Genomic DNA, 24,303 nt, shown 5'->3' with positions numbered 1-24,303 from the left:
AGCTATTGCAACGGCCCGCAAAAAACAACACAACAAACAGCTGCTAGACACCATTGCCGAAATAGGCCGCCTAGAAACCCTACACAAACTAAATCCAACCCCCTTTCTCCTCGAACAGCTTACAACAGCTAGAGCCCTACTCAAACGCTTATCACTCTCAGCCACGACAAAAGCACTCACGTGGACCAAACAGAAATATTACGAGAAGGGTAACAAAGCGGACGCAATGCTAGCAAAACGCCTCAAAAACCTAACCGAAACTAAACGAATCTCCCAAATACGCAATACGGACGGCACAATGAGCAATGACCCACACACGATAGGGAAAATCTTCCAACAATACTTCACAACCCTCTACAACCATACCCCTGACCCAGACACTGACATAACCCGATCCCTAACTGACGCCTTCCTCGAGAAGCTTTCCCTCCCCTCCCTCACGGACACAGCCAGATCGCTAATCTCATCAGACATCTCCCCAGAAGAACTATCAGCAGCAATCAAAACCTTAAAACCCAATAAAAGCCCGGGACCCGATGGTCTAACGGCCATCTACTGCAAATCATTCAGCGACATTCTCATCCCACGACTCTGCAAAGTCTTTAACACAATGCTCAGAGGCAACCCACTACCCCCAGACATGACTCAAGCCAACATCACCCTCCTACCCAAGCCAGGCAAAACCCATGACGAACCAGGCCACTACCGCCCCATCTCACTCCTAAACATCGACTTAAAACTCCTGACCAAAGTTATGACGATGAGACTTAACCCCCTCTTACCGAAACTCATTAAGCCGGACCAAGTAGGCTTTATCCCACAAAGACAAGCACAAGACAACACGAGAAGAACAATAGACCTAATCTGGTACGCCAACTACAAACACCTCCCGACAACTATACTCTCCCTAGATGCCGAGAAGGCATTCGACCGCCTTCTCTGGCCTTACCTCTTTGCAGTGCTTCACAAGTTTGGATTCCCACAAGAACTCACACACTTTCTACAAGCAATGTACCACACACCGGCCGCACAACTCCTGATCCCCAACATTACCCCCCCCTCCTTTCCTATTTTGAACGGCACCCGTCAGGGCTGCCCCCTCTCCCCCCTCTTATTCGCCTTATCCCTCGAACCCCTCCTAGAGACCATACGAACCAACCCACACATCACAGGACTCCACATCAGAGACGAAACATTCACCGTTGCCGCATACGCTGACGACATCCTCCTCACCCTAACCAACCCCATCCCAACCCTGACTGCCCTCCTATCCATCCTCCAAGACTACTCAGCAATCTCAGGATATCAATTAAACGCCACAAAATCAGACCTCATGCCGCTCCACCTCACTGACTCCACCATCCACACTCTGAAACAAAAATTCCCTTTCCGCATCCGCCCAACAAAAATCACATATCTAGGTGTCCAAATTACCAGCGATACCACCGCCCTCTACTCAGCCAATTACCCCCCCCTTTTCCAAAAAGCATTCTCAGACCTCGAACGCTGGAAACCGATGGCTATCTCCTGGCTCGGGAGAATAGCTTCGATCAAAATGAATCTCCTACCAAAGTTCCTGTACGCATTCCAAGCATTACCCATCCCTTGTAGGAAAAACGACCTTAAACTCCTACAAACAGCTATAGACAGATTCATTTGGAACGGGAAGAAACCCCGAGTCCGGAGAGCCACCTTATACGTACCTACACCATATGGAGGCCTGGGCCTTCCCAACCTCACACACTATCTAAATGCAGCCCACCTGACGCAAATCCAACATTGGCATCTCCCCCCCGCACACAAACGGTGGGTGGACCTAGAACACTCTATATTTGGCAAGGACCACCCCTCCCAATACATGTGGCTCCCGAGACAGCACAGACCATTACCACCCCCCACATCCCCAACGATCACCCACTCCCTGGACCTCTGGGACCGACTTAGCGACAAATTCGATTTATCCACAGGCATATCCCCCCTCACCCCAATACTTCGCAACAAAATGTTCCCACCTGGTCTCACACCACAACACTACACCCATTTCGAAGACAGGGACATAGTTAGACTAGGCCACCTTTATCCCAATGGCAAACTCCTGCAATACGCAGAAATCCCCGACCCAGAAACCCTAACCACATTCGATTATTTCAGATACCTTCAACTCCGAAGCTTCGCCACAACAGACACAGTTCGAATTGCAGCCACCTCGACCCTGACCGGGTTCGAAAGAGACACCCTCCGCTCACCGACCAGGAAAAGCCAAATATCGGCCCTCTACACGACACTAGCCACACATCACACTCAAGTAGCCCTCCCATACATCACAGCATGGGAGTCCGACTTGGGACCCCCAGCAGACTCAACCGACTGGATGGACATCTGGTCATCCATCAAATCCATCTCCACCTGCGTCACTCACAAAGAGCAGGCATATAAGATGCTCTTCAGATGGTACCTCACCCCCTGCCGCCTAAAGGCAATGAAACAAATCCCCACTAACCTCTGCTGGAAGCTGTGTGGCGACACTGGCACCTTCCTCCACTGCTGGTGGACATGCCCCAAACTCTCCCCCCTCTGGACAACAATCACGACACTCCTATCCAGAATACTCACCAAACCTGTACCCCTAGACCCATGGGCCCTACTACTCTCTAAACCCTTGGACACCTTCACCCGTAACGAAAACAAACTCATCGCAAGAGTGGCCTTAGCCACTCGGAGAGCAATCGCTGAAGTCTGGTCCACACAACACATCCCCACCCATCCCCAAATACACACTAAAATAATTGACAGCATCGACATGGATAGGCTCACAGCACAAATACATGACACCCCAAAATCATTCCACAAAGTCTGGGACCCATGGCTGGAAGGACACAGCTCTCTCCCATGGTAACATACCATGATCCCATACAGCTAAACCACCACCCCTGATGCAGCGACCACCATCTAGACCCCAACCCCCCCACCCTACTGGGGGTCTGGTTGGGTCCCGAGGAGGCAGCTCCACCCCACTCCCCCCCACCCGACAGGCACCCACCACTACCACCTACCCAACTACCCAACTACCCCTTGACCTCTGCACCATGCCCAACTGCCGGGCCTTGCCGACGCCACCACACTCATCAAATATTATTACAAAGGCAACCCCTACACCAGAAACCCCCCATACACGACCACCATCAAAACCTCTGACATCACTGACTTACGAGCCATACCACAACGCGCAACAATAGAAAGACCGGTTGCACGGCCCGCTACACAGTAGGGAACCATACGTCTCCACCGAGACCCACCATTCAGATACACAGACACTCAACCTGTAATAAGAGTCCGGACACACGACCGCGAAACAATCCCAACCTACTATAGATGGTATAACACAAAATAACAAAACTGAATGTCAGATTAATCCAAAGATAACACAAGGTCGTACCTTACCATTGTTACTCCTGTTTTTATCATAACTAACCCCGTTTCTCTCACTTCTGTACCACTGTTCATATGGTTTAATGTTTAAAAGTGAAAAATACTGATTCCTTAAAAAATGTGCACATTTACTCAAAGCCACTGCTTAATATATTTCCATTTCTGTATTGACAAACGCTGTTGTGGCGTAAGATTATATTCTGTAACCACCTGCACTGCAAAAATAAAGAATTTATAAAAAAAAGAAAGAAAAGAACGAGGGATTGGCCTGTCAGACCTTTATATAAAACTATATCATTTAATAGCCCAGAATAAAGAGAAATATTCACAAGAAAATGTTGATCTCATTAAACAATATGAAAATATGATAAACTAAAAGACTCTTGAGAGGATTGAATTTAATTTGAAAAGACTTAAAATTAAAAATTATTATCGCAACAATAAAGTTGACAGAATGTAACGGAACCGCTGGCACCCCGACCGGATACCCTCCGTTGATGGATGCTCCTAGTGCTTCCCGAGGACTCCAAGCACTCCACCAGACACTATAACCACTGTAGACCCCACGAACCACCGCAGCTTGGTTGGGGTCTCACCGTCTCCACCCACTCTGGACCCAAGACCAGAGTTCAGCTTCCAGTAGGTCAACCTCTCCGAATTCCAGAGAGCAGGAACAAGAACCAGCTCTTAGCAGAGCTTAGTGATTATACCCTGGGGAGTATAGTGATTATAGCAATCCCCAGAGTGTAGTTCTCCAATCCCCCAAACATGAGCCGAAACTTCATGAAGGTCCAAGATGATCTGAACTTTTAATGACCATACACTGGCTTTTATGCAAGTCCCCATGCAAGGGGACATCCCACAGGGTGGGCCACAATACAGCCAATCATTTACAGGCAAACCGTAAAACACACCCAGCACACACCTACAATCCCTCCCCTCTGTCTGTGATATAATTACTGAACACAATGGGTTAATGTAATTTATCACAGGCAGGAAAAATACACTTTTTATACATATACTATAACTTTAAAAATATCATATTCACATAAAACATACATATTCAGAATCAGCATATTTTAAATATAAACATAACCAAAAATCATACAAATCCCTCCAGTACATAAAAAGTTAGGTGGAAGTCCTTTATGACCGACCACCAGCACATTTTCCTGTCCAAAACAGTTCCATAGATTTGGGCTGTGCGGTCGGTCTATTTTACACAGAAAAATGACTAAGTCCCATTCGAATGCACGTACGGGGCCGTTTGAATATTCGAACGGGACTTAGTCTCTGCAGCTGAAAACTCAGTGCAGGAGAAGGTAAGGGTGTTCGGTGAAATGTGTAGCCGATTTCAGTTCCATGAATTTGGCTACACATACCGCTGACCTTGTTCGAATGAACAAAGATGGCCGCCGCCACGTGTTCGTTTGCATGAACTGCGGCCACCCAGCGGTCGGCAATTAACCTGCAGTAACCTCCCAGCCTGGGAGGTAAATTGCCTGTACACTTCCACTTCTGGGTGGTCCGCCTGTGTGGTTCTTGGTTCAGTAAGCCCCATTTACTGAACCAAGTGGAAAATAGCAATAAACAAAATATGTTAACTAAGTCTGGGGACACCGTCTTAAAGGGGCATTGTCACACAAAGTCTCAATATGTCCCCAGACGGTTCTTAAAGGGCCAGCATGGTCCAATACGAGTCCATAAGCCACAATGCAGTTCTTAAAGGGCCAGCAGCAGCACCATATAAATCTATTAGCCCAAATAATGTTTTTAAAGGGCCCAATCTCCCAGGGGCCATAGTCATGCGGAAGGAGGCTGGCAATCAGGCTCTTCCAACAGCCAGGGGAAAAGGGCAGGTTGTCACCTAACCATCCAGTGACAAAAGGCGTTTTGTCACACAGAATATTAACAAATAGATTTTAAAAAAACAAAGTAGATAACAAGATCTATAAAATTATTGAAGGAGATAATGTTTTATTGACCCCAGATAGTATTGGTAATTCCTTTAGGACATATTATGAGAAGCTATATAACTTAGAAGATAGCCCTATAGAGGCGACCATAGATAAATATTTAGAAAAAATAAATTTCCAAAAATCACTTTAGTACAAAAACAGAAACTAAATCAAGAAATAACACAGGAAGAAGTGAACTTAGTTATAAACAATCTTCAAACTTCAAAAACACCAGGCCATGATGACTTCTCAAATTTAATCTTTACATTTTTTAAAGATGTTATTTCATCAAAATTAACAGCAATATCAATGAAATTGTCACTACAGGCAACATAACAAAAGAATTATTAAGAGCCAACATAAAACCTATTTTGAAACTGAATAAACCTCCAACAGATATTACGAATTATAGACCAATGTCACTAATTGACACAGATGTCAAGATTTATGCTTCAGTTTTAGCCCTTAGACTAACTCCACTACTTCCTGATTTGATCCATGTCGATCAAATAGGTTTTGTTAAGGGCCGTCACTCTAGTGATAATACACGTAGGATGATTGATATCTTTGAATACGCTCAATCCTCAGGGATGCCACTTCTGACCCTGTCGGTGGATGCAGAAAAGGCCTTCAACAGGGTAGGATGGGGATATATGAAGAAAACCTTAGCAGCATTTGTGCTCGAAGGATGGATAGCAAATGCTATCGGAGTCTTATATACTTGTCCAACAGCCAGAATAGTGGGATCTAACTTCTGTACAGAATGGTTCGATATTACAAATGGGACTAGGCAGGGTTGCCCCCTGTCTCCCCTCTTATATGTTCTTTCTATTTAGCCACTTGTGATTACTATTAGAAACAACTCTGACATAAGGTGACTTTGGATTTAAAATCTATTTGTATGCGGACGACGTTTTGATTTCTATTACTAATCCTTCTATGTCACTTGCAGGAGATCCAAAAATATGTGGATATCTCCAACTACAAAATTAATATCCATAAAAGAACAGCTTTGACTATAAATCTTAATCCTTCCTCTTTGAGTCTTTTAAAAAGATAATTACAATTTTCATTGGTCTAAGAAAGATTTGCAATACCTGGGAATCATTAAACAGCAAACCCAAAAGACATAGTCGAAGCCAATTTTTTGGAAATGATAAAATATACTAATAGAATCCTTAAGGAATGGCATCTCCTAGAGATATCATGGTGGGGGAGAGTCAATACTATAAAGGCCTATATTATCCCTAAATGGGCTTATCTGTTTAATATGATTCCATTAAAATTTCCCAAGCCTTGGTTAGATATGGTTCAGCATTCTCTGTCTAACTTTATATGGAAAGGAAAGACTCCAAGAATTAAATCCCAAATATTAACAAAAAAAAGTAATGAAGGAGGTATGGGATACCCTTTAATAAAGGATATATATAGGGCCAACATTATCACCCATATTCATAAATTTCAGATCCAAAACTCAAGAGAGTCAGCCTAGTTTAAGATAGAAACATTTAGAATAGAGGAAAAAGACTTGGCTCTCCTGATATGGGATGATTTTACTAATCTTAAATATCATTTAATGCAATTTATCTCAAGTATTGTAAACCATCTTATAGAAGAATGGCAATTAATTTAAAAAAGAATCTCAATATAGCCAATAAAATATTTGAGGGAGCTAACATTCGAGTCTTTGAAAGAGTCATGCCTGACTTAAATCATGGCACATGTAGAGCTCGTAAGGATATATTTATTTTAGGAACTCCTCCGAAATTTTAATTTGAGTCCATTTAAAAACTTAAAATCGAAATTGGATATCTCAGATAAAGAAATTTTCACTGATTTAAGAGTGAGATATTTTTAAATGAATTCCTCCTAAAGCTTGAGGAGACAATAATAACCTAATACATACAATCTTTAAAAGAAGGGAGATTAAAGCAGTTAGCTCCATAGCTATGGAATTAATTAGACAATCTTACTCAAGTATAGAACCTTCAGCTAAAAAGAAATGGGAAAAAGATTTGAACCATAAAATTACAGACAAGGTATGGTGTTCCCCTTTGAGATTAATTAAAAAGCATATACATTGCCTTAATAGTATAGAAACATTTGTTAAAGTACTTCACAGATGGTACTTAGTTCCAACTGGATTGGTTAATATATATGTGACTAATTCCCCACTCTGCTGGAGATGTTTAGCTCAGGAAGGATCTATGATGCATTTATTTGGTGGAACTGTCCAATAATAATTACATTCTGGGACTCAATATACTCCACTATGTCAGTTTTTAATATACATCTAAAGAAATCCCCAGAAACTGGCTTGCTTCACCTTAAATGGGGTAAACTCCCAAAAAATCATCAAATATTGATTCTTCACTGTCTTATGTCCGCAAAAATAGTTATCGTAAGATCTTGGAAACGAATATCAATTCCAGATTTCACTCAGTATAAAAAACAACTTATTTTCCCTCTGCGCTAATTTCTCTTTATGATATCATTGGTGGACAGTGTTGGTTGGCGGAAGTGTTGGGGCCAACCAAGATGGTTGGCGGAAGTGACGTCACGGACTTCCGCGAACTTCACCCGACCTCAGCCCCTAAGCGGCTCTCAACGCATCCCTGGTGTAGTGCACATGCCTGTGCACTGGAGGGGAGGGAATGGCTCCGTCCGGCTGGGAAGTCCAGACAGAGGGGAAGACAGTGCATGTAAGCACTGAATTGGCCCGCCCCCGGATACAAAACCCCTTCGTTAATAACTTAAACTATATTTACTATTATGACCAATGGATTATTACATTTTAATAATTTATTTCAATTAGATAATCTGTAAATTTTGATATACTTTGTCTAAACAAATTATTTAACCTGAGTAATATACTGAACAATAATATATGTATTTAACTCTTGTACTGTACTGTTTTTGTATAATATTTGTCTTTAGTTGTTGTATGTATAATCTAAAACACAATCAAAATATTTAAATTCTATATCATGTATGGGTGCCATTTAATTATGTAGTGTTCTTCAGCAAATGTATTTGCGTATCTGATGTTTTGGTTATTTTGCCCCACTGAAAGAATGGGTGTTTGAATGTACTGTCAATTTGAATATGAATGTGTTTCCAAAGTTACACATTTATATAATGCTTCCATCAGGGCTTGATTTAAATCACAGGCACCTGAAGGAAGAGAATTCTGAAGAGACCACACCTTCATCCTTACTGAGAAAAAAAAAAACTTGTAAATTAAATATGATTGAGAAAATTACACAGATATGTTGAGTATGTGTAAGTATACATAAATATGTCTCTGTGTGTATGTACATTGTGTGTATAATTCTGTGTGAATGTATACATATGTGAAAATGTATATGTCCGTGTGTGTCAGTATGTGTCCAATATGTGTAGCATCACGTGCAGTGGGGGGGTGTAGCATTGAGTGTAGTAGTCTCATTCCACAACTGTCTCGGAGATTGCTGTGTTAAGTCTGAGTGGAAGGGTCCATCCTCTTCAGTCATATTCCCTAGTCGTACCCCAACTCCCTGCCCCTCCCACTCATTTGAATTTGGCAGCCCAGAACTCTTTTCCAAGGAAACAAGAGTATAATGCACACACTGTAATGGATGAATACTGTTTGCAAGGTTTGCAAGGTTCCCATAGAAAGGGATAAATACCCAGGCACAACTGAAGTTTCTTCTAAAATGCAGTCTTTTATTAGGAACAAAAATGTAGAGACAGCATTTTGGCTCCTCTCTGAGCCTTTATAAAATTCTGTGTCAAAGCACTCTTTTCTAGGCTGCCAATGTCAATTCTGTGCATAAAAAACATGTGTCGTCAACATGCACTGCATGCTGCCAACAGACGTGAAAACCTTGCAGGCAATGTTCCTGCTAAAGGGAAGATAGCTCTCCCGTCCCTCCCACATTGTATTCCCACCACATTGTTTTTTGTTTTTTTTATTCTTCCTTCTCTCTTGGCCAGCAGTGTAAACATAAACTCACATGAACGTCGAATAGGTCTAATCACAGGCTTCTGTATGAGGAGTCTGTGATTTGACCGTGCGTGGCCTCATTGAAGTCAGAAGGGGACGCAGATGATCAGCACCAGGAGCCTCATCCGGCACTAGATTCAAGCTAAGAAAAAACTTTTAACTTTTTTTTACTGCAAATTGAGACGGGGGTCTTCCCCAGAGTGTCCAGTAGGGTATATGATGCCAGAAAGATATCCCCTGTCCAAAGGTTTATAGCAATAATTGAAGTAATCCCAGAGTCCTGGAGCTTCATCTCAAGTCTGCAGGAAAGACAGCAAATCTCCAAGGGCAGCCTGGCCTTTTTAGCAACAAGCATAAGCACCCATGGTGCCCCTATTAAGCATGCAGGTGCATACTCTGCTTAAAGCGGTACTGTCATGCCGAATTTACCTTTCTTTAATCGATTCCTCTTTTCTCCCTCTGTCAGGATCTCTTCTTCATTTCTTCCTGTCTGCTCTAGTTTTCTTTAAAACATAAGACAACGTAGGGACTATTTGCCTTATGGAGGTTTCCTATGCCTGACCAGCTATGACCAGCGGAGGAGCAAAGTGTGCTTTATTCCGGTGGTCAGAGCAATTTTCCCACAATTCTCTCCTTTCCTCCGTATTCCCGTGTTGCTTCCTTTCACTTTTCCCGAACGTCCTGTCATGTAGACGGAACGCCGGCGAAACTACCGAATTGTGTCCTAATAGAATAAGAACAGTTTCTCCATTCGTGTTAGAATGCAATTCGGGACTTTGTTCGGATTGGAATTTCATTCGAATGAAGGAAACTCCGATCCTATTCGAGCCGCTTAGTAGATAACTCCCTAATTCCCATGTTATCAGGTAGCTATCTACAAAAAGGCTGAAAGACCTAAATTGGTCTTTCAGCCAAATTTACTAATACTAAGTAAAGATTACTTAGAATTAGTAAATAATCTGCCCCTACTCGCTATACCGTGAGTAGAAGCATGTCTACTAAACAGTGGCTGCTCACTGTTAAAAAAAAAAAACTAGTATCCCCCGTCTCGAGCCCCCACCCGTGACGTGCGAGTGTGGGCTAGCTGTGCTGTGCTTTCCATGACCTAATTTTCATTAAAAACCGGGGGCAAAACACCCACCCCTGAACCCCTACTTACCTCACCGGGCACCATGGAGACTTGGGAACTGAGGGACACCTCGCAAGCTCAAGCACCCACAGAGCTCCCAGAACAGAGGCTTGGGGCCTACACCGTTCAGGGCAGGGGAGAGACAGCCGCTCTCCCGACCCACCAAAACAAGCGGCACCTGAAGTATCGGGCCTCCCCCCCAAGACCGGTGGGGGTTATCCCGGTCCCAACCAGCATGTACCACAAGCCGACCTGGACTGCAGATGAAAGCAACAAAATAAGACATGCATCAAACAAGTGAACCGCCGCTAGTAAAATGGCGGCTGCAGACCACGCGGCTGAGCCTGCACCATCTCGGCCCCTACATGAGCGCCTGGAAACCCTGCTCCGGTGAATTTGGGAGAGACTGGAGCGAAGGGAGGCCCAACGAACCCCCACTCAATACAAGGTGGAGATGTTAGCAGATGTCGCAAGGTGGACGGAGCAGATCCCGGGCAAAGCCGCCCATCTATGCTGGGAGTCACTAGGAGACATCCTCCAAAACACGACCACACCGAGGGAAGTTAACCCACCAGTGGCGGTGGACGACTACCAGGACCTTCCGCAGCGCCCACAAAGGGAAAGACCCGGCCTTGAGAAGTACCCGAGTCTGTGGCCATATGGTGTTGACTCCACATACAGCCTGGAGCTGGGGAGAAGCCCCCCACCACACAAGTTCACCCTCCTTACCCCAAGATCCTCAGATGACCACCACTACAAAGCCCAGAAAGACCCAAGATCCTGTCAATCGGAGAAAGAAGACCCACAGACCAATTACAGTCCCATTACAGCCCGGAGCCGCAGAGCCTCGGATTTGCCACGCTACGAAATGCTGGCAACCAGTTTGCTGTATCTGTAGCCCAGCCTGACTGACCGCACGCCAGATAGGGAGACTGATACACCCAAGCAGGGAATGGACTTTCCACAATGGCATGCACAGGGAATTGGCTGAACACAGCAAACAAAGCCCCTCTATGCACCTTTCCTGTTACCAGGCAAATGGACTGACTTAGGACAAACCTCAGGTGCACACTGACCGATCTTACCTAACCTGCGGCTTATCTACTAGATTAAAGCCTGTTTAATTACACTCTAATGAATCACAGTCTAGCATGTATCTAAATAATAGGCAATTGAATAACCACTTTGCCATAGCTTGAAATGACGGTCAGTAATGTGTATCTATATCACTCGCACTGTCATAACCGCTGCCCCAGTACTGCTCTAATAATCCCGCACTATAGTTACAGGCAGTGCTTTACTCTACCTTATCATACTCTACGCTACTATATTACTCTTAAGTATGGCACACTACACCCAAGCCTCACACCTGTAATGGCTACACGGCTGATATATTCATGTAATATATCAAAAAGGTGTGCCGATAAGCTGCGGTTCTGTAATAAGGTGTGCCAATAAGCTGCAGTTTATATAAAACGTGCATTGCTTCTCATGTTACATAAATGTTATAATCCACTTGATGGTTTCGCTTATGTTTAACTACTTTACTATTATTACGCTAAACCTGTTAGTAATATTATAGAATGCTTAAATAATATAAAAGGAGGCAGTCACTCATAGGAGATGATGCATTGTGTTAGCGTGATCCCAATCTGTATGACAAACGTACATCCCCTTCTCTCTGTTCTGTATCCCAGTTAACAATTCCTCAATAAAAGAAAGATTGACAAAAAAAAACTTAAGCTGTGGGTGGGGGCCCTAACTAACAATGGGGGGGACCTATTGACCTCCCCCTGGCCCCCACCCATGAGCAGCAGGAGGGTGCCCTAAATAACAATGAGGGGGGGAACTATTGTCCTCCCCCCAACCCCCACTCATGAGCGGTGGGTGGGGGCCCTAAATGAGAATGTGGGGGGAGACCTTTTTTCCTCCCCCCCGGCCCCCACCCCTGAGCGGCGGGTGGGCGCCCTAAATAATAATGAGGGGGGGAACTATTGTCCTCCCTCCCGCTCCCACCCATGAGCGGCTGCTGGGGGCCCTAAATAAGAATGTTGGAGGGGACCCTATTGACCTCCCCCACCGGCCCTCACCCCTGAGTGACGGGTGGAGGCCCTAAATCACAATGAGGGGTGGACCTTTTGTCCTCCCCCCAACCCCCACCCCTGAGCGGTGGGTGGGGGCCCTAAATAACAATAAGGGGGGACCTATTGTCCTCCCCCCAAGCCCCCACCCCTGAGCATCCCTATTTTGCCTTATGTTTTAAAGAAAACTAGAGCAGACAGGAAGAAAGGAAGAACAGATCCTGACAGAGGGAGAGAAGAGGAATTGATTAAAGAAAGGTAAGTTTGGCATGACAGTGCCGCTTTAATGGAAAATCCAGCCATAATGGCCTTCACAGTCAGCAGAGGTCAATCCAACCTTTGGGATGTGGTGGAATGTGAGAGGAGCAGCATGAATGTAAGGGCGACAAAGATTCAGAAACGATGCTATCATTTCAACATGGGCCAGAAACTCTAAGGAATGTTTATAGTGCCTCAATTATCCTATCCTATGTTTTCTGGGGGAAAAGGAGAACTTGCAGAGGTTATTGTTCACAACTGGGTGGGCTACTTATAAGAATGTAGAACTTTTTGTTTTTTCAATTAATGGCTAATTGTCAAGCTAAAAATGTGCTTATTTGCATGATTGCACCTTCAAATAAGTTTATGACAGAGAGAAAGACAGGTTTAATGTAGATTAATTAAATGAATTGTTAAAAACATACCACAATATCATCTCTGTTTCTCTGATAGGGATGAGACATCTGTACGTAGCAACCCTCATTATTATGTTCTAAAAAGAAGCAGAAACAATTTGTTCGTTACTAAACTAAATTGATTTTAAAAACAAACACATCATAAGATCATGCAAAGGTATATTACATTTCCATCAAATGTTGATAAAATGTACACGTTTGTAGAAAAAAAAAATTCTTGTACACAGTTTACAGACATTGTGTGTCCTGTTTCCCATAGTCTACCTGAACACTTCTCCGATTTCATATCATATCTCCTTGTCTTACTTTTCTTTCCTTCGTACCTCGACACGTAATTCTGCTGTAGCAAAGCCTTGGCAGAGCATGATGGGTAATATAGTTGATGAACACATGAAATGCCAATGTTTGCATCTGGTTTAGCAAACTGTACTAATTAGCTTTGGTTAGACCACAATATGTCAGGCAAAACTGGCATATTGTAACTTTGATCTGCACAAATCTTTTTTTAATAGACAACAGAGTAGGAGTTCAGACTCTGTAGGGGAAAACGTTTGAAGCAGGGTCAAATTGTGAACATGGCTAGATTTGAAGTCAGCAGTGGGGAGGGGACTGTCATTGTGACAAATTACCTTCCAGGCTTAGGAAGAGGAGAAAATGATAGGTTTGTACAAAATGGCCATTTGGGTCAAAATATCAAACTTTGAGACGCCTAATCATTTGAAAAATGACAAAAATAAAATGTTTGCACATTAACAGCACCAGCAAAACAGGTAAATTTGGAACTCAGACTACAATTATTATTATTGTTATAATTCTTATTGGCATTCATATAGCGCCAACAGATTCCATAACGCTTTACAATATTATAAAAGGGGGAGATTTAACAATAAATAAGACAATTACAAAAAACTTACAGGAACGATAGGTTGAAGAGGACCCTGTTCAAATAAGCTTACAGTCTATGTGAGGTGGGGTATAAAACACCGTAGGACAGGTCAATGGAAGCTGTATACACATTTGTTAATTTACATTTAGGATTGTTTTTCTAAAGACAAATGGAAAGTAATAAAAAAACTAAAAGACATCCCACACAGGGGATGGGATAAGAGCAGAAGAAATATAATGTAAGAGCCGTATACATCACACTACGGGGACATTGATAAAATATGTATGCTGACTTACAGTATCAAGTAATAAAAAATATAACAGAAATATTGAAGAAGAAGCCATAAGACAGGCTAAATCCAGGGCCATAGGGGTACCAGGAGCATAAAAGAAAGAGCAGTAAAAAGAATAAGAAAAAAAAACAAGACGAGAGGGTACAAATAAGAAAATGGTAGAGGAGATGAAAGAAAGAGAATTATAAAGGATAAAGGAACAGGAAAGAGATGACTGAGCCCCTCAACACTCTCCTCTCCACTCATGATCTTCCTCATCAAGGATATTGAGTCAAAGAGACCAAGTAGAGTCATACCGCTCCTGTCTGCCTGTCTGAGTGTAGGAATGCAGTCATCTCCTCTATAGGCCTCATTTCCTCAACTATTGCTACCTATTATTGGAACATTGGAGGGCCAATGCTCTTCCAAAGGACCAGGATCAATGTTTTTGGAAGCACCAAAAGATGTTAAACATGAGATTTTTTGTGTAGATGGAAATGGGCAATTTAGTATACTGAAGTAAGTAGTCCACAGGGAGGAAACAAGGGGGACTCTCAACCAGACGACATAAATGCTATTCAAAAACAGCACTATCTTTGAACATGCCCAACAAATGTGCAGTAGGAATCCCTCTTCTGTCCTATAGCTCAAACAAGAGTGAGGCTGGTTTCAAAATATAGAATGCAAATATGTTGATAATATCAACATCTGCCTCTTTTGAAGATTGACCATATGCTTGATGTTAAAGAGTAGAGCAGTGCTGTCCTTTGTTTCCTGGTCCAGAAAAAAATCCTGATTGATCCTGGTGGAAAGAAGAGGTTCAATCCTCTCAGCAAGTACTTTGGAGAAAAACTTCAAGTCTGCATTCAGGAGAGAGATTGGCCTTTAGCGTGCACAAAGATCTGGCTTCTGGGTTCCTACTCTCTTTTGGAAGGACTGTAATGTGGGCCACCAATTTATCCTTCGAGAAAGAGCCTCCAGACATCACAGAATTAAAAGCCATACCAAGGCGAAGCAATGGAACATGACAAATTTCATATAGCAACTGAAATAGAGATCGCCAGAGCTATTTATATATTTGATAGAGAAGTGCATATATGTCCTACCTAGCTTAATTTCTTCACAAGTTTTATTTATCAGCTGTTCATCATCCTTGATGAGCAAATTCTCTCTACACCAATGTTTGAACTAAGCAACCTCAGGCTAAACAATATACCCAAATGTTCTCCAAAAAAAAAAAAAAAAAAAAGGGTGGAACAGAATCACAGGAAATCAGTGACAGGAATCAGGCAAATTGGAAATAACTGGATAGTAGCTCAGTATCACATCTTGTTAGTCCAAATTAGAGGTTCATATTTTTACAATAAAGTGACTTCACTTACCATGTATTAGTTGATTCAGATTTCCATATATTGGGTTATTTTCCACATATTGTTGTTGTTCATAACTAAAAGGAGTAATACAAATTTAAAATTAATGAGCATCTAAATTATTTAATGAACATCTCTTATTCCATTAAGAAAAATAATTATTATTAATAATAATAATAACAATAATAATGTGTTGCCTCAAATTCATGGAAGCATAAACATTCTGTTGCTAACATTTCAGTGAATGTGCAGGGTTAATTATATTAGTATAATAAGCCAAGGAACACAAGTCCCCAAGAAAACGTAATCTCAATAAAGTCTTTATGTGGTCTAGGGCAGCGGTTCCCAAAGTGTGGGTCGCGACCCACTGCTGGGTCGCAGGGCGATCCCCAGTTGGTCGCGCTGACCCACACATCCAGGGCCGCCGGGCAGTCAGGCATGCAGACTGACACCAGGAGGGAGCCCGGCGGTTTGCCCTGTATGCCGCCGGGCTCCCTCCAGTCAGTCTGCCAGCAGCTCCGGTCTGCAGCTCCGCCGGGTGCAGAGCTGCAGACCGTGTGATAGGAGTCTCGCGAGCTCCCAGAGCGTTACCATGGCAACACTTTGGGAGCTCGCGAGACTTTTATTACACTGTCTGCAGCTCAGCACCCGGCGGAGCTGCAGACCGGAGTGTTAACCCACCGGACCACCAGGGAGACACTGGACCACCAGGGATGTTTAAAGAAGGTAGGGCACAGAGCCCAAACAATGTCCCCCCACCCCAATGTAACCCCTTCTCTGTCTACCCCCCAAACACTGTAACCCCTTCTCTGCCTGCCCCCCTCCCCCCCAATGTAACCCCTTCTCTTTCTGCCCTGCTCCCCCCCCACTGTAACCCCTTCTCTGTCTGACCCCCTCCCCCCAATGTAACCCCTTCTCTGCCTCCCTCCTGCCCCCACTGTAACCCCTTCTCTGCCTGCCCCCTCCCCCCACTGTAACCCCTTCTTTGCCTGCCCTCCCCCCAATGTAACCCCTTCTCTGTCTGCCCCCCTGTAACCCCTTCTCTGCCCTCCCCCCTCCCACCCAATGTAACCCCTTCTCTTTCTGCCCCCCTCCCCCTGTAACCCCTTCTCTGCCTGCCCTCCTCCCCCCCACTGTAACCCCTTCTGTCTGACCCCCTCCCCCCCACTGTAACCCCTTCTCTTTCTGCCCCCCTCCCCCTGTAACCCCTTCTCTGCCTGCCCTCCTCCCCCCCACTGTAACCCCTTCTCTGCCTGCCCCCTCCCCCTGTAACCCCTTCTCTGCCTGCCCTCCTCCCCCCACTGTAACCCCTTCTCTTTCTGCCCCCCTCCCCCTGTAACCCCTTCTCTGCCTGCCCTCCTCCCCCCCACTGTAACCCCTTCTCTGCCTGCCCCCTCCCCCTGTAACCCCTTCTCTGCCTGCCCTCCTCCCCCCACTGTAACCCCTTCTCTGTCTGACCCCCTCCCCCCCAATGTCACCCCTTCTCTGCCTGCCCCCCTCCCCCCACTGTAACCCCTTCTCTGCCAGCCCTCCTCCCCCACTGTAACCCCTTCTCTGCCTGCCCTCCTCCCCCCCACTGTAACCCGTTCTCTGCCTGCCCCCCTCCCCCCACTGTAACCCCTTCTCTGCCTGCCCTCCCTCCACTGTAACCCCTTCTCTGCCTGCCCTCCTCCCCCCCACTGTAACCCCTTCTCTGCCTGCCCCCCTCCCCCCGTAACCCCTTCTCTGCCTGCCCTCCTCCCCCCCACTGTAACCCCTTCTCTGTCTGACCCCCTCCCCCCCAATGTAACCCCTTCTCTTTCTGCCCCCCTCCCCCTGTAACCCCTTCTCTGCCTGCCTTCCTCCCCCCCCACTGTAACCCCTTCTCTGCCTGCCCTCCTCCCCCCCACTGTAACCCCTTCTCTGCCTGCCCTCCTCCCCCCACTGTAACCCCTTCTCTGCCTGCCCTCCTCCCCCCCACTGTAACCCTTTCTCTGTCTGACCCCCTCCCCCCCAATGTAACCCCTTCTCTGCCTGCCCTCCTCCCCCCAATGTAACCCCTTCTCTGCCTGCCCTTCTCCCCCCCCCCACTGTAACCCCTTCGCTGCCTGCCCTCCCCCCCCCACTGTAACCCCTTCTCTGCCTGCCCCCCTCCCCCCACTGTAACCCCTTCTCTGCCTGCCCTCCTCCCCCCACTGTAACCCCTTCTCTGTCTGACCCCCTCCCCCCCAATGTAACCCCTTCTCTTTCTGCCCTCCTCCCCCCCACTGTAACCCCTTCTCTGTCTGACCCCCTCCCCCCAATGTAACCCCTTCTCTGCCTGCCCTCCTCCCCCCACTGTAACCCCTTCTCTGCCTGCCCCCTCCCCCCACTGTAACCCCTTCTCTGCCTGCCCACACTGTAACCCCTTCTATCCCTGCCCCCCTCCCCCACTGTAACCCCTCCTCTGCCTACCCCCCACTGTAACCCCTTCTCTCCCTGCCCCTCTCCCCACACTGTAACCTTTTCTCCCCCTGCCCCCCCACTGTCGCCTTTTCTCCCCCTGCCCCCCCCCACACTGTAACCCTTTCTCCCCCTGCCTGCCCACTGTACCCCTTTCTCCCCCTGCCCACCCACTGTAACCCTTTCTCACACTGCCCCCCACACTGTTACCAGTACACACACTCCCTCCCACACTGTCACCCTCACCTCCTGTCTCTGCGTGTCCTTTTGTGTCAGTGTGTGTGTGTATTTGTGTGTCTGTGTGTATCTGTGTACATGAGTGTCTGTGTATCTGTGTGTGGGAAACTAAGTGTCATTGGGTGTATCGCTGTGTCAATGTGTGTATTTGTGTGTCTGTGTGTCTGTGTGTGTGTGTATACACTGCACACATACTCCATACAAAAACCATGCTTACATTGAAACACACATTGTGTATATGTATATTTTATAAACACAATATACACACACTGCATCCACTACACACACACACACACACTGCAATCAAACGCAGACATTACATACAAATACACCCCCTGCATTAAAACACTAAAATGATCTACAAACACCCCTTCATTCAAACACCAACACTACACACAAAAAGCACACCTGCATTTAAAGTCCTACACTACATATACAAACACCCCTGCATTCAGATGCAAACATTACGAACAAGTACACCACTACATTCCAATAGCAACAGTACATACAAATACACTCATACATGCACACATATACTTAATACAAAAACATGCTTACATTCAAACACTGCTCACAAATATAACCCTGCAATGATGTGCAAATGGTAGATCTCCATCTGGCATATTATTGTTGAAGTTCTCCGATGGAGATCTACCTTTTGGCCACACTTTCACTAGATGGGGGCCCAGAAAACATACTTGCACCACGGTCCTCTCTACATTAGTTCCACCACTAGGATAATCAATGTGAGGTGCCTGGATGAAAGAGCAGGACAACAAAATTTCTGATTCTGAGCCTGTGAGTAAGCAGTTGTATGTCTCTAAAACTGATTGCCATGATGTGTAAAGTTTCTTCCTCTAAAACTGCCATGATATATCAAAATTATGCCTCTAAAACTGCCATGTTATGCCAATTTTATGCATCTAAAGCTGATTGCCATGGTGTGCCAATTTTATGCATCTGACTGTTTTCAATGGTGTGCCAATTGAATGCTTCTGAAACTGATTGCCATGATGTGCCAAGTTTATGCATCTAAAAGTGATTGCCATGATGTGCCACGTTTATGCATCTAAAAGTGATTGCCATGATGTACCACTTTTATGCATCTAAAAGTGATTGCAATGGTATGCCAATTGTATGCTTCTGAAGCTGATTGCCATGATGTGCCAAGTTTATGCATCTAAAAGTGATTGCCATGATATGCCAAGTTTATGCATCTAAAGCTGATTGCCATGGTGTGCCAATGGTATGCATCTGTTTTCCATGGTGTGCCAATTGAATGCTTCTGAAGCTGATTGCCATGATGTGCCAAGTTTATGCATCTAAAAGTGATTGCCATGGTGTGCCAATTGAATGCTTCTGAAGCTGATTGCCATGGTGTGCCAAGTTTATGTATTTAAAGCTGTCATGATGTTCCAATTGTATGCCTCTAAAACTGATTGCAATGATGTACCAATTTTATGCATCTAAAACTGATTGCAATGGTATGCCAATTGTATGCATCTTAAGCGGATTGCCATGGTGTGCCAATTGTATGCATCTAAAGCGGATTTCCACGGTGTGCCAATTGTATTCTTCTGAAGCTGATTGCCATGATGTACCAAGTTTATGCATCTAAAAGTGATTGCCATGATATGCCAATTTTATGCATCTAAAGCGGATTGCCATGGTGTGTCAATTGTATGCATCTAAAGCGGATTTCCACGGTGTGCCAATTGTATGCATCTAAAGCGGATTGCTATAGTTTGCCAATTGTATCCCTCTGAAGCGGATTGCCATGGTGTTCACTTTTTAAAATACGCATTAAAAGCAAGTGGGTCTCGAAAAATTACCATTTTGAAAAGTGGGTCTCGGCCCATAAAAGTTTGGGAAGCCCTGGTCTAGGGGTTCTGCGCACTGTCATACCTTCTATAAACTCTTATTGAACAGTCTAACCCCTAAGCTGTCCTCCTGTCAAACTTCTGCTCTGCTGCTTTGTCTTCCTCTCTTCCACCCTCAGCACTAGTGAGGAAGCTTTTCCCTTTCGCACAATTGATAAGCTTAGAGCATTAGCTGATGCTTTCAATCTATTACTGACTGGCAATTGAGAGGAGTGTTTTAGAAAGGTACGTAAACAATTGAAAAGTGCTTTAATTTAATTTTGAATTCGGGATTATTCTAGCTTCAGTGACTGAATAGCCTAAATTGTATTAACCTTCTTTACTGAACCTCCCAGCAGCAAAGAAATATTTAAACATATAGATAAAAAATCAACCAATCAGGACACATCTTGGAACATATTAGTCTGTCAGGCTCCTCCCAACACCTCTTTCTTGTCAACTGTGTAAACTTGAGTGATCAACCATGTAAACCAGAATGGAACCAATACTGGAGACGAAAGGAACGTAGTCTTCGTGGCTCATGTAGACAAAACTACACACTAAAAAGACAGAGAAATATCGTTAAAGTATGGTCACTTGGACTGGGTGTCCGCAAGATATCTACATACACAGATATACCCCATAGATATTATGAGTATAAAACTATGGTAAAATCTAAAAGCTAGAACCAGGTAGATTAAGAATCACCTAACCAGAGCAAACAGAAAAGAGGCAGTTTAATATAAAGAAACCTAGAAAATAAGAATATACTTGGCCTGAAAGTATCTAGGGTGGGATACCAGTAGGGTGGGAAAATATGTGCCTCCTGTCTTTAATAAAATTTAGATTATTCAGTCACTAAAGCTAGAATAATCCCGAATTTTATGGCAAGACAGGAGGCTTCATATTTGCTGTTTTAAAGCGTGGAAAACAAAGAAAACGAAGCATGGGACGATTGTCGAAAATAAAAGGTAAGGAAGGTAGATCCTCTAGACCAATCAGCGGATGATAGGATGTCTGCAAGGGATCCCCCAGCCATAAAGGTGGAAGAGGCGGAAGAGGCGGCAGCATCTCTGACTGAGTGAGCGCCAAAAGATGAATCTATGCCACTTAATCCAGCGGGCAATCATGGGACAAGATACTGGTTTGTGTGGTCGTACATAAGAGATAAATAGGGGCCCTGTAGGGTACGTAGAGATTACGTGGAGGAGATGTAGTGTTCAACACAACGAGCAATGCAGAGAGATGGCTTGTCAGAGAAGTAAGGGTACGTAATCATTAAGGAATTACTTTTAGTGCGGCGAGAAATGTTGAAACGTACACCTTGGGGAGTGAAATCAATAGCATGGAAGTCAAATGCTTGAATATCGGACACTCTTCTAAAAGATACTAAGCAGAGAAGAAGCACTAACTTGGCCAACAGTTGTCAAAGAGAGAGTGCTTCGTTGGATGGCCAAGCCTCCAAAAAGGACAAAACAAGAGCAACATCCCAAAAATGAGAATATTTTGGGACAGGAGGTCGAGCAAGACGAATGCCACGCAAAAGTCTACAGATAAAGGGTTTACCTACTGCAGCATTGTCAATGGGACCATGAGCTGCCAAAATTGCTGAACGGAACACATTAATGGATCTGTAGGATTTACTTTGATCAAAAAGAGATGAAAGAAAATTCATAACGTTAATAAAAGAAGCTGAAATGGGATCAATACCCCTTTCCAAACACCAGCAATGCCAAACTCATCAGGCCGAGAGGTAAGGGTGTCTAGTCCCAGGGGCCCATGAGTCCCATAAGAGATTTCTAGTAGTCTCAGAAAGTCCTGCCACATTTCAGGATCCCCATAAACAGTCCAGGTCACTAGATGGAGATGACCCTGCATCGCAAGAGGGTAAGAGTTGCCTGCAGGATCTTTGAGAAGATCGTGCGTGGCAGGAAGCAGTATTGGATAATCCACTGACATCTCCAAGAGGTTGGGGAACCATGGCTGGATACGCCACAATGGAGTCAGCAGTGTTATTGTGGTCCCCAGAGTCCTGAGATGATGGAGAGTGCGAAGGATCATGGAGAACGGAGGGAAAGCATAAGCCTCAGTTATTGACCAAGGTTGAAGGAAGGCGTCGACAGTCAGAGAGGTCGGATCCAGCAACCAACTGAAAAAAGCGTTTGTCTGACGATTCAGACGAGACGCAAATAGGTCAATGTGGACTGGACCCTGAAGAAGATGGAGACGGTAAAAAACGTGTGGGTCCTGTTGCCAGTCGCTGGAGTCTCTCCAGTGTCGAGAGAATCAATCTGCGACTAGGCTGTCGGAACCAGGCAGATACTCTGCTCGAAGAGCGATGTTCCTGTACAGACAGAATTGGTATAATTCTTTTGTGAGGTCTGAGAGCATTATGGAATGGGAACCCCCTAAACTATTCATGTATTGAACAGCTAAGGTGTTGTCCATCCTCAGGACTAGGGAACAATTGTAAGAGTCCTTTGTAAAGTTGCAAATCGCAAACGAACTGGCAATCAATTCGAGGCAATTGATGTGCAGTGCACGTTCTGACCAACGACCTCCAGTAGAGAGATTTGCACATGACGCACCCCAGCCCAGAAGGCTGGCATCTGACTCTAGGATATAATCCGGTTGTGAGACGAAGATCGCCCTTCCGTTCCACGCATCCATATGGTGTAGCCACCAGTTCAGTTCAAGTCGGACATTGTCTGTCAGTGAGATCTGTTGATCGTAAGATGCAGAGTGATGTAAAGAGCGAGTCTTCAGACGTTGCATTGTTAATAATGTAAAGGAGCTGGGAAAATCGCCTGTATAGAGGTGGAGAGCAGTCCGATTATATGAGCTAAGTCGCAAAGATGGATAGTCGAAGAGGCTAGGATTTTCCTGATGTCTTTTTTGATGTTCCTGATCTTTACTGCAGGAAGCTGTAGGATAGCCAAAACGGAATCTATTTGGAATCCGAGGAATTGAACCATCTGACCTTTGGACATTGATCACGAACCCAAAGTTCTGTACTAGAACTGTGGTCATGTCTGTATGGTGGTAGAGTGCCTGGGTCCTGGGACATAAGGAGGATATCGTCCAGATATATGATGGATCGAATCCCCTGAGAGCGTAGCAAGGCCATGGCCGGTTTCATCAGCTTGGTGAAACACCAGGGTGCGGAACAGAGTCCGAAGGGGAGGCATGTGAACTGCCATAAATCTTTTTTTTTTTTTTGTTATTCTTTATTTTTGTAGCGCATAGATGTAACATAAGCAGGCGAGAGGTGCCCCAAAGGCAGTCCTCCAGCTTATCCCACGCGGAACATGCGGGGCACAAGAGTAGCATGCACAATTTTACATTTAAAACAGGTTTAAGCATACAAATACCGTAGTAGATTGTAGATATGGTCTAGTAGTATAAGCAGTTTCAGCATTGCAGTTTCGACTGAGCATAGACACTTACACTACATACATGCTTAGTCAGAGCTTGAGTTAGGTTAGTTTCATACGATTAGTACAGGCATATATCTAGAGGTATACATTATTAGTTAGGTATTTAGACTAGCTTAACCACACTTTAGCATTGGTAAATATAAAACAAAGTTATATAGGTCAGGCAAAATAGAGAAGACAACGCTAAGCCAAAGGCTGCATAGGTATTAAAGTGGGTTAGGGTTAGTTATGACGATATCAAGCTCTTAAACATCGTTTTTGTGGTAAAACATGCTAAGCTAGACATGCATAAAACAGATCTAGTTATGAGATGCATCTAGTTGATTAACTGCGCGTTTTTAGGTATAATTATCGCTTAGCAAGTATGAAGTATGAAAAGAAGAAAATAATAAAATAGTCAAGCTATGTACGCTCGTTATAAACTGAAGTTTGAGGCAATAGCAGTGTGAACGCATTAGCCGCATGAGTATGCATATTACTATTTATCATATACAGTATAAACTCACTTTTGCTTATAGTGAGATGTGTAAGTCTCGTGTTGAGCTTAATAGGAATAATGTGTAAAA

General features: G+C 44.5%; 1 protein-coding gene across 1 annotated transcript in view; it reads right to left on the bottom strand.

The window, feature by feature from the left end:
* Positions 1-24,303, bottom strand: part of LOC134591655 (T-cell receptor-associated transmembrane adapter 1-like) — a 45,831-nt gene that overhangs the window by 4,869 nt on the left and 16,659 nt on the right. Inside the window, exons 4-5 of the mRNA XM_063444473.1 lie at positions 15,796-15,860; positions 13,266-13,333 (exon numbers count right to left, since the gene is read on the bottom strand). Of these exons, the coding sequence (XP_063300543.1) occupies positions 13,266-13,333; positions 15,796-15,860 (133 nt within the window). The remainder of the gene's footprint in view (positions 1-13,265; positions 13,334-15,795; positions 15,861-24,303) is intronic.

Source organism: Pelobates fuscus, chromosome 1, assembly GCF_036172605.1.
Source record: "Pelobates fuscus isolate aPelFus1 chromosome 1, aPelFus1.pri, whole genome shotgun sequence".
NCBI lineage: Eukaryota > Metazoa > Chordata > Amphibia > Anura > Pelobatidae > Pelobates > Pelobates fuscus.
The sequence above is the reverse complement of the archived record's forward strand: the minus strand, read 5'-3'. Positions and strand labels throughout refer to the sequence as shown.